Source organism: Pectinophora gossypiella, chromosome 4 (assembly GCF_024362695.1).
Source record: "Pectinophora gossypiella chromosome 4, ilPecGoss1.1, whole genome shotgun sequence".
Taxonomy (NCBI): domain Eukaryota; kingdom Metazoa; phylum Arthropoda; class Insecta; order Lepidoptera; family Gelechiidae; genus Pectinophora; species Pectinophora gossypiella.
Genome location: NC_065407.1, coordinates 273,660 through 291,154, shown reverse-complemented (window position 1 = coordinate 291,154; position 17,495 = coordinate 273,660). Strand labels below are relative to the sequence as shown.

At 39.3% G+C, this 17,495-nt stretch overlaps 4 protein-coding genes across 4 annotated transcripts; 2 read left to right on the top strand and 2 right to left on the bottom strand.

Moving 5' to 3' along the window:
• Positions 1–761: 761 nt before the first annotated feature.
• On the bottom strand, positions 762–4,832 carry LOC126366397 (uncharacterized). The gene is made up of 5 exons (XM_050009505.1): positions 4,614–4,832; positions 3,751–3,922; positions 2,670–2,890; positions 1,674–1,804; positions 762–966 (listed from the first exon to the last, which is right to left on the bottom strand). Exons 1-5 carry the CDS (start codon positions 4,830–4,832, stop codon positions 762–764), a joined length of 948 nt encoding a protein of 315 aa, XP_049865462.1.
• Positions 4,833–5,478: 646 nt separating this feature from the next.
• LOC126366396 (uncharacterized) lies at positions 5,479–8,367 on the top strand. The gene is made up of 5 exons (XM_050009504.1): positions 5,479–5,610; positions 6,052–6,241; positions 6,607–6,827; positions 7,759–7,889; positions 8,175–8,367. The coding sequence occupies exons 1-5, from the start codon at positions 5,479–5,481 to the stop codon at positions 8,365–8,367; spliced, it is 867 nt and encodes a 288-aa protein (XP_049865461.1).
• Positions 8,368–9,764: 1,397 nt separating this feature from the next.
• Positions 9,765–11,623, top strand: LOC126366395 (uncharacterized). Its single transcript, XM_050009503.1, has 5 exons — positions 9,765–9,839; positions 9,994–10,142; positions 10,255–10,465; positions 10,718–10,883; positions 11,521–11,623. Coding segments are annotated over exons 1-5 (630 nt in total). The 5' UTR covers positions 9,765–9,838.
• Positions 11,624–13,799: 2,176 nt separating this feature from the next.
• On the bottom strand, positions 13,800–15,785 carry LOC126366158 (protein ARV1). Its single transcript, XM_050009110.1, has 7 exons — positions 15,569–15,785; positions 15,230–15,349; positions 15,003–15,136; positions 14,709–14,848; positions 14,558–14,632; positions 14,296–14,463; positions 13,800–13,942 (listed from the first exon to the last, which is right to left on the bottom strand). Exons 1-7 carry the CDS (start codon positions 15,665–15,667, stop codon positions 13,830–13,832), a joined length of 849 nt encoding a protein of 282 aa, XP_049865067.1. The 5' UTR covers positions 15,668–15,785; the 3' UTR covers positions 13,800–13,829.
• Between the last annotated feature and the right edge of the window lie 1,710 nt (positions 15,786–17,495).

The window sequence follows — 17,495 nt, the reverse complement described above, 5'->3', positions numbered from 1 at the left end:
TTTGCCTTTTGTGCTTAGTGGATGTTTACAGTAATAACAGTTTACTCGTAGGATAGGATACATACAGATTGCCTCGGCATACAAAACAGAACCAAACAATAGCATGCTACATTACTAATAATACTTTATACGATGGATTGCCCATCTTTGGAGACAATGCATGTAAAATATCCCGTGACTTAACGACTTTAGGGTCTACTTACAATCATACGGATTTAACCTTTATTTTTTTTGTGTTGCCGTAATATATACAAAGCATCATGAAGACAAACAAGACTTGTACTAGTACTAACACTTCATACAAACTTAGTAATTGCTAGAATTAAGGTTTATCCAAATTAACTGTTACTTTTAAGTAAGTATATTTAGGTGTGATTTCATTGTTGCTGATCTTTTATTTTAATTCTATTTTTCATAATCTATCATAAATATCAGTCGTGGCAACTGCTGCAAGTTATTTTTTGAGTCTATCCACCACAATAAAATACAGACGTAAGTTTACGTACCTATGTGTAAAGTACTATTTCATACTCGTCTAGGTTCATAAAGCCTTATCTTTGCTTTAAATTAGGAAATTCTTACTCGACTAGGATTTGGAACCGCAGCTTTAATCAAGCCGAAGTGTCCATTACACCACCCTGTCCTCATCCTGTACTTGCACAGATCGGAAAATTCGATCTGTTGCGTCATTTTGTGGATATCCACGCCTTCTGCCCGATGCATCATTGTGTTTAGGCTATATAGCTTAATCGCCTTATTGCCTAGTCGCACGGATCAACGTATCCCTTAAACTTGGCCGGGCAGACCTTGGGCACGGCGTCCTTGGGGTCGAAGACACGGTAGTACATGGCGGCGGTGAAGTGCGGCCGCCGCGGGAAGAACAGGCTCTGCCCCGTCTCGCTCACGTAGTCCGCGTACTTCATGCTCCACGCGTTCTTCAGCTTGAGCCGCTCGCAGATCTTGATACTACAGAGAGAATGAAACTGTATATCTTTGAAGGACGCCACAGCAACAAGGACAGGTTTTTCAAAATGCTATCAAACCAGGCTCAAAAACCGGCAACGTCATATGAAAACTTCTGACGATACCTGACCTGAGTATGAATGCGTGATAGTCCTGTTCGCAGAATGCGTCACTTACATTTAGTGCCAGGGGTTGGAATCCTGGCTCGAGCTTTCAACTATTGAATTCGACGATTACGAGTTTGAATTCATCTTTTCAAATTCAAATTATTTATTTCAGATTAATATCCATAATTATAAGTACATTAGATTAGATTCCATTATTAAAATTAAAATTATCAATGTCCTAATAAATAAAATAAAATATTATTAATAAAAAAGAAATAAAATACATTAGTGCCATCTTTTGATTATAGATAATTAATATCACGTGATTTCTAAGATTTGTGCCCGAATAACTATCATTAATCAATCAATCAATCAATCATTTCAATCAATCAATCATTGGGGACTTAGACATAGCCGGTGAAGTGAGGATGTTATATACACCTATGCGTACCCGTTTGAGGATACAGGCGTGATGTTCTTCCCTTCAAGATTCCTTCCCATCAAGTGTCTCGTGAAATCGTTTAATAGTCCCGTTAACTTCTATTTTATGGCATTTACTCCGGTCAAGAGTAAGTGAGAGAGATGCAAGTGTGGAGCACTCACACGTAGTCGCTCTTGGCGAGGATCTGTATGAGCGGGTGCCGGAGCTCCAGGGCGTCCTTGATGCAGCGCCGCAGCAGCGCCTCGCCCACGCCGTGCCCACGCACTTCTTCTGACGTGGACAACACCTCAATCTGACGGAAAAATCATTAGGTAGTTGTTTTTCTTCAGTGGTTGTGGGCCCACGGCCGAACTCTTCAATCCTGACGTAGCGTCATCAGAGAACAGATAATTATTGAAAGTCAAGATTTTGGTTTAGTTGTATACTACAATCAGCAATTTTCTACTACATCAGAATGCAGCAGAGGAGAAGCGGTGACGTGAGAAACTCAACAATTTCTAAAATAACACATTATGTTAGATTTCATACAATCATTAGATATGGAGAACAGTTCAAGTAAGATCGATATTCGAAATCATAATAACCAGGTATTATCATGAACATGGCAGCTAAGTTCGATCGTCGACTTATTATCCACATGACGTCATGATGATAATATTCGTTTTCTAAGCTAACAAGTGCTCTAGCGATACTCTAGCTCTAGCGATAGAAAACACGTAGTAAATAATAATTACTTCTTTAGAATCATCTTCTCCATAGCGACTTATCCTGTTTCTCACAGGGTCCGCTTAGGTACCCTGAAGATTTGACAGGTCCAGTTTTTTATAGAAGCGATTGCCCGTCTGACCTCGGCAAGGAAATCCAGTCAAATGCAGGTTTCTACTTACTTACTAATAATTACTACTTAATTACTTATGAAGACTAATAGTATTAGTACTGATGTGGTGTTGCATGTAATTAGCATTTGTGAATAAAATGTAAAAATAAAACTATGCCACTCAGATTATTAGATCTAACTGGGAGTGAAGAGCGATGCCTCCCAACACAGATTTGTAGTCTAAAAGGAGTTATCATCATGTAAAATAATATTGTAACTCTGTTTTAATTAATAAAGACATTTCAATAAAGTAACTGAGGAGTATTATTTGAGTACTAACCTCATAGGCGTAGGGCACATGGTACCTATTGAAGAGGTTGGCGCTGCGCAGGCAGTGGGCCATGAAGAACATGCGCGTGCGGTCCGGCTTGAAGATGGTGTGGCGCGCCCACTGGTCCAGCTCGTCCGCCACCCAGGGGAACGTCTTGTTGGCCACCAGGACGCCCACCGGCTTGCGCTCGTGTGTACGGTCTTGCAGCTCGAACGCGAGGTACCTGTCGCCTGAGGACATAATAATAGTATTGTATTTGCAAGTTTGTGATTGTAAACATTTTTTGAAGTCTGATAATGGTAAAAGCAGCCAATGATATTGAGCGCACCCGACCCGTTGTCTCGAAATGTGTTCAACTGACTTTCCACAGGGAAGTTAGGCTATGTAAGATCCAACTGGTTTATACAGGGTGTTAGTGATTTCGTAACGAATACTAAGGGGGTGATTCAGACCATGATACTGAGTGGAATTTCTTGTCGGAAAATTCATTAAATGTTTTATGTTTTTTTGTTAATTATTTTCGGTTCCATACTTTTGCGACGGAAAATTCCACTTGATATAAAATTACTCAGAATCATGGCCTGAATCGTCCCTCGTTACGATGTCATTAACACCCTGTACATTATCACTGAAATGTACATTTACCTGTGGTTCAACAGACACGTGGACAAACAGAGAGTTATTTTACCAGCAGTGACAATGATAAGGTTCTGTAAAGCCGTCAATTGTTTATGTAAGATGCTGAATAACCAACACGTGGCGACTATTTCTCTGACTGGTATTGGAATGTGTCAAAATATATTTTAAGTAAAGTATTTATAAAACTTTCTTATTTTACACATGTCGTAGAGGTATTATACTGTAGACGAATTTTTAAATGATAAGTTTTAATTTTAATACACACTTCCTCTCTTCCCTTTAACGTCGCTGTGCCATACAGGGTCCATATTTTAGTTCCTATGCCTATGTAACACCCCATTGTACTACATGGCGTGCAATAAATAATTGAGAATTGAGAATATTAAACTGAAACTGGAAGGTGAAGATTAGAGGTACCTAATACCTAAAGTAAAAGTGAAGTTATGATTACCAGAGGTAGCGTATTTCTCTGTGATGCAAGCCAGGTAAGGGCTGTCGAGCGACATCCACAGGCCCGTACAAGTGGGGTCGCGGGTCCAGTGGTGCGCGTACAGGAACGCGCGGATTATCTTCTCGTGGCACGGGGTACCGCGCTCGATTATGATCTTTCTCATGTCTACACACTGGTGGGACGAGAATATGGATGTGAAATAAAAAATAAATCACGGTCTAAAAAGTATGAAACAATAAGTGTATCTATACGTAACAAGATATAACATTCGTGTCGAAAAGAACACAGTAGGTTAACAGGTTGTAGCTGGTTCGGTTGATTAAGGAGAGGCCTGCCAACTGCGGGACGTATACAGGCTACTAATTAAATTAAAAATTAAAATTGCTTTATTTCAGATTACAATGATCCATAACATAATAAAACATTCAAATAAATTAAAATAATAAATCACCATCACCACCATCAATTTAAGAGCCACGTTCTTATCGGTACAGCATTTTCCATGCTACTTTTTAGGGAAAATCAAATCAAAAATAATAAATGAAATCAAATAAAATCAAAATCATAAAATAATATAAAACTATGATAACACAATTGGTTACTTTTTGTACCTTCTCAATGGCATCGGTACAGGCACATGTCTGTCGCAGCAATGCCGGAGATAAGGACAGTCCAGCCTATCGCCGATCATCTGCAGGATGATATTGGAGCTGACCCGCACTCAGCGCACCAGACGCGCCGCGGGGGCGCATTGTCCATTAAAGCAGGCGATGCGCGCCGGTTCTAACATGCCCGACGCGCTGCAGCACCGAGGCAGACAGATATTTTACGAAAGTAACATATTCACTTAGTTAGGTACTCACTGGTCGTCTGTCCGGCGGGTATTTCCGACAAGGCAAGGGCACCCGGTTCGCGACGGGGTCGATTATCGTCGGCGGGCACACGCGACGGCGGTACGTGTAGGGCCGCGCACGCGCCGCCTGCGCCCGCCGCCGCAGCGCAGTAGCACCCAGCGGCGCGGCCGCCAGCACGGACGGAGCGCTCAACGAGCTGGACACCAAGCATCGCTTCAGGCAAAACATTGCGACCGACATCGCCACCCTCGTCTTCACGACGCCTTCATACTTACGGCAACTTTTTATAGCTTTATATTATTTTTTTGGATTTTTTTTAGTTTTTTAATGTATTTTCATTTTTTGGCATGGATGGCAGACATGTCAGTTACATTTTTCTTTCAGATTAATTTCAGAAACAACTTTTATTATGCTTTTAAATCCTAAAATCTTTGGGCTCAAACTTGGTGAAAAGAGTTCCGTTGTGACTTGGAAATTAAAATAAAATCTACGACAAAAGAACCTGTGAGAAAGTGATTTTTGTGACATGTCCCCACCGAGTTTGAACCCGGGACCTCCGAATCATGAGCCCAACACTCAACCACTGGACCACGGAGGCCGATTGTTATCGTGACTTATCTACTATATTTACTTTTTGGACATAAAAAAAACTCTATTATTTACATTGGCCACTTTAGATTTCGAAATCGGAAAAATTAAAGAAAAAAATAAACAGTCATTACAGCCGTCAGTAAGCCACCAACATTATACATAAATTGGATAAATAAATAAAATTGTAAAAAGTAAAAAGCCACCGTAAAGATGTTATACCGGAGACGGAAATAGTGAATGTTCCAAGCCAGCAACTTCCCAAGCTTCGGCCCGCTAGCCAAGCATGTACAAATTGATCGGGCTGTTATCACCAAACCAGATGGTGCGCAGGTCATCGTCGATGCTGGGCCGCTACCAGCGCTACCGCTGCTACGCCGACACCCCCCACACGGACTTGACCAGTAAACAAGTTGTTGTAAGTGTGTTTCATTTATCTTTAACCTACTCTATGAATTAACGATATACATATATATTGATGTGAATGTTTTGTTTATAATTTAATGGCTATTTAATTTAATTGAATTAAGGTATTATTGTTTCCATTTTCAATTAAAAATTACTTTTAGGATTACTAATTTATTTGCAACTAGTAAATTGCGACCTTTATCAATGTATGAAGACATTATATTAACGACACGTTTTTCCTAAGCCTAGGATGACCAACAACAAAGTGTATGCCAATGATGTCACCATTAACTGGGACCACATGGAATTATGAGTATTCCCCTGCAACCTACCACGTACCAGAAATGACTGACTGAAGGCATTTCCTGAACACCTACGATAGGTTTCCCTTCGAATATTGAAATGAAAGCATAAAGAATGTAATTGAAAGCAAGATCCTTTGATATTTTAGGTACAAGGTAACGAAAATGAGCAACGGGTGCGCGTGCGGCGCGCTCGGCCCTCGGACGTGCCGCGCGTGCTGCGGTTCGTGCGCGAGCATGCGCGCTGGGCGTGGCCGAGCCTCGTGTCGGCGCCCGTCGCGCCCACCGCCGCCAGCCAGCTCGTGCTGGCCGACTACGTGTCCCGCGCGCTCGCACAAGGTCTCATCACCCACCTCTACACATCTACAGTTAACCCTCACCTACGTCTAGAGAAGAACAAATCAATGCAAATTCTTTGCTCAAAGTATAGGATGAACAGTCAAGCAAACACACTGTACTACTGGCGTATACACCAAAAGTCTGGTTGACATGACTGATAGAACTCATGACTAGAAGGGAAAAAAAGCAAGCAGAGCTTGTTCTCCGGGGCACATAATGGGAGCAAGATAATTCCCTGATGTAAATTCATAGGTGGTAGTTGGAAGTCGGTTGCTGTTGCAAGACACGCAACGCAATAGATAGTGGCAGAAAAAGAAGTATAAAGATGAATACGTAAGTAGTAAGATTTGTTTGTTGCATGTTAGGGCACACAATGGTAGCGGAGCAGGTGGGCTCTCGTCGCGGCTGGCTGCAGGTGCGCGGGCTGGCGTTAGGGGCCGCCGTGTGTCCCTGGGACGCCGCCGTGCTGGAGCGCTGGGCCCGCTGCATGCGCTGCGCGCGCAGCCGCCGCCTCATGCACTTCACGGCGCACTGCCTCCGCGCACCCGGCCTACACGACAAATACCGCGTGCATAATATACTACAGGCAAGTATAGTATAACAATTAGAAATAATAATATCTGGAGCTGAAAGTCAGAGATGCCTTTTGCCAGCAGTAACACAATCCAGGCTAGGAAAAAGAATGTATGTGCTGTGCACCGAGTTTTCGTAAAGGATCTGAGCTCAATAGTTTCACTTCTTCATTCACTACGATCCTGGTTTTCGACTGTACTGGTTTTACAAAATTAGTACTAGGTAGCTACTTCCGGTAATATCTCCTAGTCTTTAAGCTACGTACGTAGGTACTCAAACCTGTAACTGTAATCTAGTAAAGCCTGAGTTAATTTACCGATTAGACTATTACCATCGGCTATTGTGACTTCGCCGTCACTTACATTTCCTACATACATAAATTCACGCCTATTTCCCACCGGGGTAAGCAGAGACTATGGAATTCGATCCTGACACTTCTCTTGCTTCTTCCACATTCATCAATCGTTTCGTACACGCACGCGGGTTCAGAGTAGATCGTACTAAATCGTTCCTAAGGATATCTCCTATTTGGTCAATATACGTCCCAGGTACATTTCCTACGTAGTTTTCCCTATTTCGTAAATTGGTTGTGTTACCTGATGTTTATATTTCATCATCATCATCACCAGCCCATTAACGTCCCCACTGCTGGGGCACGGGCCTTCCCTATGGATGGATAGGGAGATCGGGCCTTAGACCACCACGCGGGACCAATGCGGGTTGGTGGTTATTAACGACTGCTAATGCAGCCGGGACCAACGGCATAACGTGCCTTCCGAAGCACGGAGGAGCTCGAGATGAAAACTTATTTTTTTTTGTGGTCACCCATCCTATGACCGGCCTTTGCGAAAGTTGCTTAACTTCAATAATCGCAGACCGAGCGCGTTTACCGCTGCGCCCCCGAGCTCCTCAGCATGTTTATATTTATAAAAATGTAATGGCAGGTGATCATGATCCTTCCGCCGGACGCACAACACAATCCAGAGATTGTGCAGGTGTTGGCAAGAAGCGCCATCCAACGCGGCCGAGAGGTCGGCTACCCGCTGCTGCGGTTCGACGTCACCAACGAACACGTGTTAGTACCAACATGTTACTCTTATTACCATAGAACATTCCAGAGATTGTAGGTACAGGTGCAGGGGCGCCATCCGACGCGGTCGAGGCAGTACAACACAGTACCTACTCTTGTTATTTAACAATTCAAAAATTATGCCCACTAATGTACTGGAAAAGGTTTCACAGGTATTAGTGGGTACCGCCAGATTTATATTAATTTATACTCTACTTACTGTAAAATTATTTGTTCTTACTCTTATTTAATTATTCTTCTTCATCTCAATCTTAAATAATATATCCACAGGGCTCAAGCACTGGAAGGTTTACAGCTGACTAAAGAATGGCATATGTCATACGATATCATGCCAGAATCAATGCAGGAGAAGGAGTCCGGCGCATCGCCTGCAGCAGCCGTGCCCAACCCCAAGGAACGCAAGATGAGCTTCATCACAGTCTACACTTCCTTCACGTCACCCGAAAATGTCAAAGTTTCATAACGTTTATGGGAAATGTTTGGATTTGTTGCAACCATCTCTGGCCAATGGAAACGCGCGCATAACCCGACATTATAATTTGAGGACTTAGTGACGGCTGTTAAATAAACATTGGCAAAATATAAGTAACTTATTTCATTTTAATATTAATATTATTAAAATATTAATATTATTAAAATTAAAAATATTAATATTATTACATATTCCAATTTTATGTTTTAAGTAAGTATAAATAATTATTACAGAACTTGTATAGGAAGATTGGTAAGGATGATTTAAACCAACCTTCCAACTCCCACTGACCAGACTTCGCGCCGAGGGTTCCGCACAAATTGCCATTGTCAGACTGTGAATTCCAACCAATAACATCCACCTAGAACCATAGTGCTCATCAAGACAATTAAAACAAGTCCAAATTCGGGTGTCTTGTGTCATTTTAATGCCAAGTTCCTATAGTATGACCTAGTCATCATCAGACGCTGAATACCAACAACCTGTTCATCAAGACTAATTAAACAAACTCGAACTGGAGGGCCTTGCGTCATTTTATTATCGAGTTCCTATGACCACCTGGTCATTATCAGACCCTGAAACCTTTAGTCATATCTAAGCACGAAATGAACTGCACCTAAATCGGACCTTCCGTTCTGGAGCTACGATACACAGACTAAGAGATGAAATTTATAACACCCCCCTGTGTTCCTCTATTACCCGTTGCGTCGTCTCAAACAAAGTTTTGACTTTGCCGTTGAAAAATATCACAACAATCAAACAACACAATATAGCAAAACAACAAACGCAACAGATGCACGCACGTAACATACCTAGCGACGAGTGGGTGTGTATTAAACACCTCTGCCTACCCCTTTGGGAATACAGGCGTGATGCTACGTTATTTACGTTGCCAAACTGATCCAGGCAACATTTCGTTACAGTTGTTGGGGTTTTGAAATCTCAGCACAGCGTGCGGCATGAACATATTTATAATTTCGAAAATGAGGTAACACTTCATTTTGTCGCCATCGACACCCCATTGTGCAAGTTGCACAGCTGTTAATAATTAAAACAGCGGCTTGCTTGAAATAATTGTCTAATGCTTAGGACAAGACAAAACACGGAAACGAGACAAATAAATATACTTTCAGGTCGAAAACAAATTAATTGCCAGAAAACCTAACAGCATTCAGTTTAAAAGTGACACGCAAATCAAGAGCAGATACGGATCACCGCGCAGCAATGAGAGTAATTTCCCATTTAGAAATATTGGCGCAACCAGAACTGGCTCAGGTCGGCTTTTTTATTAGGTACTTATAAATTAAAATATGCAATGAGCAATTGAGCGAAGAAGAATTATTTTACAAGGGTCAGTCGAGAGCTGGACATTGTGAAAGACTGTGGTCGCCGCAACCACCATTTATATAAAATACGACAAGTGGACTATTTCGTTAGAGTTGGAATTGAACGTTGAACCGACAGTTAGTTTTTACTAAAATATACAGTTAAAAAAAAATTGGGGCGTTGTGCAAGTACCTACTACAGCACTATCGACGAGGAAGCTTGATTCTAGTACTGTTTTTTGGAATATTTTGTCAAGTTTAAAACAAGAGTTCATTGACTGTCTGTTTTTAGTGATGAGAATGGATTACAAGCTGGCGACGGTGATGCTGGGCGTGCTGCAGTTAGCTGCGGCGCTGCCAGCGCTAACGCTGCAGGACCTGGAGGTGGCGGATGACACCATGTCCGTGGGCTCCTACATTCGGGAAGTTCGAGCCGCCGCGGTTAGTCACTTTATTATTGAGCCACACTATACGTACACTGCACCTTACCACTTAACTGCGCCTTACTCACCAACTCAGATTCAACTTACAATCAACGTGTTGACATTTTCAGCCGCAGGATTACCACAAAACTTACGAGAACGAGGGTGATGGCGAAATTGGATACTCGCGCAAGAAGTCCGGCGGCGGCAAGAAGGGCTACCAGCACTTCGACTCGTACCACAAGAAGGCCGGAGACAACTATGAGTTCGAGAAGCAGGACTCGTTCGGGTTGGACAAGGAGGACGAGTCCGGAGCACACTCCCACCCTCAGGAGCAAAGAGGTGAACTTAGAGCACCCAAATTTATTAGAAGACCTTTTAAGTTTGTTAGGAGACTTCTCAAGTGGCTCTTGTAACTGATCATGATATAGCAAATGATATATTTTCAACTTTATGATCTATCTTCAGACTTTGAAAATATAAAAAATAAACGGGTCAACATAACACATAATGTATTTTCATTTGGATCTTCTCGTGTAACTTAGGCGTTGTGTTTGAAAGACATCTGGATGTGACTTTGACTGTTTGTTTTAGTGGAACGTCCTCAGGGGCAGAGCCGCAAGTACCGGGAGGCGGAGGTCCCGTATGAAGACACCCCGGAGTACGAGAGATACGAGGAAGAACCCGAGCAGCATGAGAAGACCGCCAAGAAGAAGAAACACCAGAAAAAGGAAAAAGAACCACATTACGAAGAGCTAAAGTGAGTGTCTAATGAGGGGTTTCGCTAATGCTACATTTACTACTAGATGGACACGTTAGGTAATGCCTCGCACGTGTACGCATCGTCCTTGTGGAAAGGTGATCGTTCATTTTAATTCGGATGGGTTATAAGCTACCCATTCGGCTGGTCAAACGTTTGCAACAGGTTGCCAGGTAGGCTAGGTGGGTTAGGTCCTTGGTAGGCCCAAAATATTACCTACCTAAAGTATTTTGTAACTTTATTAAAAACGACTTTAAAGCAGCTTAACCATTGATATGTAATTACTATGTTACTTACTGAGCTTTACCAACAAAACGTGATAGGGGGGATCTCCGAACATCAGTGGTCAATATCATTACCGTACATAACATAAACAACCTATATACGTCCCACTGCTACGCACAGCCTCCCCTCAATCAACCGGAGGGGGTATCATTACCGTAAACGAAAAAATATCCGAAAATCTTTTGTCATTTTGCAAATATCCAGTTAGAATTTACGTAACTTCGCGACATATATAAACGCAAAAATATCCTAGAATCTTTTATCTTTATGTACGCCTAAAAAGCTACGATAATGATAATTTATTAACTTCCAGTACTCGATAATCCACCCATTAACACCTATTTCTTTACAGAGAAGGTGCTAGCGACGGCAACGGCGGAGTAGAAGCAAGGGGACACGATCCCCGCGACTACATCCTTCCTGAGAAGTATACTTGGGACGAAGAGGAGGCCTAGATACAAAAACTTCCTGAATCCTAACTATAATAATATTTCTCGACTGATAGCTTATAATCAGATAGATAGCACGCTAAATAATTGTGCACGTTGTTGTACTCTGCTTAGGGAAATGTACACTTACGTATAAATCTGTACTATTTAAGCTAGAATAAGAAATAAAAAAATACACAAATTAAAATTGTGACTTTTATTCTATACATTCCACAAAAAGTACTAAATCCATTTACCGTGAATGCGCGCCAAATTATTACCCATTTATGTGTAGTAGCAGTAACTAAACGCAATAGACGCGATTGACACGAAAATGACAGGCTACAGATAGGAATTTTGACATTGACAGTTGTTATGCTTGCGCGACTCGAAGAAAGGAAGAATCATTGTTCGCTTTTTAGACAATAACATTGTTTTCCAGTTACAAAATTGTAATGTGATTGTTCGGTGAAGGTGAATAAAACGTGAAAGATGAGTTTTACGGCTACAGATATCGTTGCGACACTATTATTGAACCTAATACATTGCTCTTACGCGGCGGGTAAGTAGCCGACAATTATTTAATTGAATCAATTTGTGTCGTACGTGTTATCCAAGAGGTTTATTCTTTTTAACAGATCACATCCTGTCCTGCAATGTGACCGCTCTGGAACCGTGCCCAGGGTACAATCAAATATGTAATGAGACATCGCACCAGTGTGAGTGTATGCCGGGATTCAGCAGGTATGAGGAGCATTGCTACGAGCCGGACGACATGCCGACCGCGCACCACACCACCGCCGTGCTCGTCACCATCTTCACACTCGCGCTCCTCATCTGTGGCCTCGTTCTAGTTGTAAGAAAGTACAATCTCATTGAATATGTGAGGCAAAAGATTAATCTCCGAAGAAACAACGATATAATGTACGAAGACGTTATGATCGGGCAGGATGACCCGCCCCTCAGCCCTTGAAGTTGCCTTGATAGCTACAATATTTATTATAGTTATAAAAATGTTCAAAGCATAATATTTACCACTTGCCTCAAGTGTTCTGAAGTCCTTTAATGAACATTGTTAAGATCATCAAGTTTGTTTCCATATTTATCATGCTTTGGAAATAAAAAAATGCTATGCACTCGTAGGCAAAACAATGAAACTCATTTATTTACATTATAATCAAATAAATGGAACAATGATAATTATAACACCAAATAATAATTATAATGTTTGATGGAAGTAGTTACAAAGGCAAGCCAGTTATTTATAAATCTTGGTTATAGTAAACTCATTTTTTGCTTGTGCTCAATTTAGCCAAAGACTGAACTTGTTCCATTTTGTTTGCCTTGCTCGCACAATGTTTATGTAAGTGTCTAATACTGTACTGAGTAATAAATAAAATATGGTGATACTTCACTTATCACTGTTAATTTGTGAAGACACATTATTTCCTTGCTTTTAAAATACAATCTATTAATTAATAAACTATTGGCATAAAAGACATGTAGGTATGTATATTTATTAAAATTATTGTATGGTGTGTTTAGTATTAGTTGTCTTAAAAAAATGTTCCTTTGTATTTTCCTTGAATTTTTACTTTGCTTTACCACAATACCAGTTACTTTGCATTAAGTGATTACTTTGGGTTGTAAATAATCATAAACCATAAAATTATGAACAATTATTCATATTATTTTGTACTGTTTTGTTAGTATTATAAGGTTGTAATTTAAATTAGTATAATAATTTATTTTTTTAAGATGTATTGCAGATTGCATCAGTGATCAGCCACATAATATGTAGTGCATATAGTATACAACATATGAGTTTGTTGGTTTAGTTACTGGGCTCAGTTTTCCACACGATGGGTAATTTGATGTTGTAAAAACTTGCCACTTTTGTGTTATATACTGTGAAATTATTATTATGTGCTTTATCTACCTCTATCTACCAGAGTGAGTCAGGGCTGAAGCTGACAATTCAAACAATAATATTTAAATGTATCCTTTGCAGTAACTCTTACATTTTTAACATTTTTAAGCAACTTAAATATTTTTTTTTTCATTATAGCAAATAGAAGAGTTTATAATATTAAAATTCCGTTTTTATCAAGAACATTCACTTATTGAATATAGCATTAGTACCTAATAATTTGTTAAAGTGTAAAGTGAATATGGAATATATTTTTAAATAAATACTCTGTGATACTGCAACTAGTTTATTGTGAATTTGTGCCTATGTGACGAGTGAGCGCAGGAATGGTGTGGTGTGGAAGGTCATCAGGTACTTGACTGTATTGCTCACAAGCAATGTCACTAGCGTTGCTATCACTGGTGATTCGTACAACACTGAAAATAATGTCAATTTCTTAATCATTGCAAGAAGGTAAAAAGAAAGTCATATAAGATTTTATACACACATCTAACATTGCTAGATCAATGTTAAAAGCAGACAAGAACATTACAGATCACAATATTAATTAGTAGAGATGCGCCGTATATTCGATTGGTAGGTATATATATGGTTTCCGAAAACATATACCGAATGTATATTACCCCAAAATCACCATCAAAATCGAAAATATTTCATAATTTTTTTTTCGAAAATAGAGCTTTTTACAGAAGTTGACAACAGTATCAGTCAAATCACTATTCATTGCATTTGGGTCTTGTCCATAAATAAATAAATAGGTAATTCTTACCAGTAAATGCATTGAAAAACACAACAAAACTGTATGCAAACACGAGCATGTAATGAATAGTTCTTGTCTCCGCTGAGGTATCCGCGTTGCCCCACACTAACATTGGCAAAGTGAACAAAATACTGACATTTGCCATTGAAAATGCTTTTAATACTCTTATGAAAGAAACTGCAAAAGAAAAAGGATTATGTACTTAAATTATTTGATAATTACTTAAGTACCTAAATTTTATAAAAAATAAATTTCGTAAATAAATAAGTACCTTCATTAAGTGACACTGACATTGGCTTGATCATAGTCATAATTAAATGGACTGTAGAAATAAATGTAACAATCCCTGAAAAAATATGTAAATGAGTAATTGATAATAAATCAGATATTCCAACAATTAATCTTATGGCAATAGAACTCACCAGTGAATGTAGATAAGAACTGGATGTAGAAGTCCTTCTCCCATATAAAGAGGTCATTGTCGTCCCCTCTCTCCTCATACACCCAGCCGCTGCACTGGTGTTTCCACCACTCCGACATTGAGATGTCAACTGGAATGTATCTATAAGATATACAACAAAAGATATAAGATATAGATAGAGATGTAGATATAAGGTAGACAACTATAACCACAAGTTTATTGTTAAAATACTAGTCAGTAGGTATTAGTTTTGTTATGTTTCCAATCACATTAATAAATACTGTGAGCAACTTACAAATATGTAGTATTAACTGTAGCTTTGGTCCGAATACCACATAGTGAATTAATGGCTATGTTAAATAAACTGTCATTACGCCACACGCCATATGTCTCCAGTAACATTAGCACTATGAATAGCTTCCAATATGACTGGGAAAAAATATAAAATTACTTAACTAAGAATTCAAGTCATCAATAAACACATAATATGTTCAGCAGATTCCAATAATGTCAATTACCCACTTTGAATTCTGTGTTGTAAATAATATGCCTCTGTGCTTCTTTGGAAATTAACACTGCATCTATCATAACTATAACATTGTCATATTCTATGTACTTGTCCACAATACATTTGCATTTTGCCTGAAATTCAAAAAAAGTACTTAATACATTATTAATTTCTTACATATATTGGTACCTAATTACTACATATATATTTTTAAGCCATTATTAACTTCCTTTTGTGGAAATAGGGTTCGCTGAAAACTGTATTCTAGTACCAACTTACTTCCCATTTACCTAACTGGTTACATGAGTGCTATCATTTGATAGGCACTGTTATAAGTAAACAAGATTACTCACACACTTATTTAACTTAAGAACAGAAGGGCCGTACGTCCTGTAGAGAGCTCCCGTAGGTTTACCACAGTTCACACATCGAAATTGTTTTAATTCAGTCATTTTAAGTCATTCTGTTCCTGTTCTTCTACTCATAGGTACCGAACTTAGAAAAAAAGAATATTCTTCAACATTCTTATTCCTGGGAACCGGAACCCAAACTGTCAATGTCAAAGTGTCAGTAATTTTTTTTTTGTTTTGGTTTTCACCGAAGGGTAAGGCAAAGGGAACTATGCCCATACAGCCATGTCTTACGTATTTTTTTTCTTGATGATTAACAAAATGATGAAAGGTGATGATGATGAAACCTAAGCCCCCACCCTCGCAGCAGACTCCTACTCCGAACCCCAAACGAATTAACTCAAAAGTCCGCATAAACTTTCGGGTTATGAAGCGGCTTCTTGGCACGAAGCGAAAATAGGTAGATACACTTTGTTTATTAAACACTCCGATATAATAACACTCGCGAATGTTTTCCGACTAACTTAATGCGATCATTAACCACAAAACATCACTTCGTATTAATTATTTAGATCATTCAATGAAGAAAGCAACTGTCCCGTTCCCGTTTCCCGCCAAAAAGCCAAGTGACAATAGTTGTTTTTAATATCAGCGTTTTTTGCCCTGGGTTTTTACTATGTTTCTGTTAGATTATTTTTGTACTATTAGGTATCGCGCGTATCGTTTACCGATATTATCTGCGGGTACGCGGGCGGCACGGGCTGAGCCGCGTTGTTCCCCGATTGGCCAATAGATGGCGCCGGATAGTACCCACTATTCCAGTAATATCCCGCGTTACATTTTCATGTATAACTTTTGCGTTTTTGCCAGGATTTTTTCCACTTTGTGACAATGGCTTACTTGGTCTATCTATCTATCCACTCAGCCTGTATTTACCCACTGCTGGGTATAGGCCTCCTCCGTTTCACGCCATCCTTTCCGGTCCTATGCTTAGGTATGTGCGATTAATTTGAGAATAGATTATGAATAAGAAATGTTTTTTTGGGATCATGAGTTCGTACAAAATGATTTGACTTTTTTGGTCAACGGGGAGATGAATCGAAATAAATACATGGTGGCGAGACGTCATACCAGATCGGAGAACGGATCGAATGGACGTACCTATCTAGTTGTTTATACAGTCGTACTATAATACTACGTAAATTGTGTGAAAAAGTTTTGTTTCACATCACCTTTAATTTATTGATTAGATACTTACCTACTGGATTTATCCAGTTCTTAAAGTTACACACATGTAGTTCAAGCACAACCCAGATGGGAGTAGCTAGCAGTTCGCATTTATTAAGTAGATACCCACCTTGTATTGTACTTTATTTCCTTATTTAGATACCTAGGTATTTATGTTTCGAAATGCCTAATCTTCTACCTGCCTGTGTGTCGCGTCTCCGAAAGAAGGGATAATATATACCTATTAAGTAAATATTTTAAATAACTACAAACGTTATTTACTAACCTACTATTATTTCTAAGGAAAGGGATCATTGGAGTTGAGAAATGCATAATATTAGGTATTTTATTTTCTTTATTAGTCGTGTCAAAACTTATATAACAATTATTAAATAAATTATAAGTTGTACAATACTGTCTTATCTATAATATTTATTTAAACGCAACTCCATAGTTTTGCTCTGTTACCTACACGATTGATTACAAATTGTTGATTAGGTATCTCAGTCAATAAAGACAATTCAATAAAACACATATTTTGCCACAGTTTCCAAATAAACGTCCACTAAAGGCTATTGAGACCATTAATTATTTATTGACCACATTCTATTGATAGGTACTTACTATATCTGTATTTTTAACGATATTTTTTTATTTTAATATCATTGTGCGATTTTATAATTAATTACAAGTATGACGTTGT

Coding starts and splice junctions, on each gene's coding strand:
- LOC126366397 (XM_050009505.1), bottom strand. CDS start 4,832: ATGTTTTGCCTGAAGCGATGCTTGGTGTCCAGCTCGTTGAGCGCTCCG. Junction 3,923..4,613: donor ACCCGCCGGACAGACGACCA/GTGAGTACCTAA, acceptor TCGTCCCACCAG/TGTGTAGACATGAGAAAGAT. Junction 967..1,673: donor CTCGCCAAGAGCGACTACGT/GTGAGTGCTCCA, acceptor TTCTCTCTGTAG/TATCAAGATCTGCGAGCGGC.
- LOC126366396 (XM_050009504.1), top strand. CDS start 5,479: ATGTACAAATTGATCGGGCTGTTATCACCAAACCAGATGGTGCGCAGG. Junction 5,611..6,051: donor TGACCAGTAAACAAGTTGTT/GTAAGTGTGTTT, acceptor TTGATATTTTAG/GTACAAGGTAACGAAAATGA. Junction 7,890..8,174: donor GACGTCACCAACGAACACGT/GTTAGTACCAAC, acceptor ATATATCCACAG/GGCTCAAGCACTGGAAGGTT.
- LOC126366395 (XM_050009503.1), top strand. Junction 10,466..10,717: donor CCACCCTCAGGAGCAAAGAG/GTGAACTTAGAG, acceptor TGTTTGTTTTAG/TGGAACGTCCTCAGGGGCAG. Junction 10,884..11,520: donor CCACATTACGAAGAGCTAAA/GTGAGTGTCTAA, acceptor ATTTCTTTACAG/AGAAGGTGCTAGCGACGGCA.
- LOC126366158 (XM_050009110.1), bottom strand. CDS start 15,667: ATGACTGAATTAAAACAATTTCGATGTGTGAACTGTGGTAAACCTACG. Junction 15,350..15,568: donor TTCTTAAGTTAAATAAGTGT/GTGAGTAATCTT, acceptor TTTGAATTTCAG/GCAAAATGCAAATGTATTGT. Junction 14,464..14,557: donor GTCAGTGTCACTTAATGAAG/GTACTTATTTAT, acceptor TTTCTTTTGCAG/TTTCTTTCATAAGAGTATTA.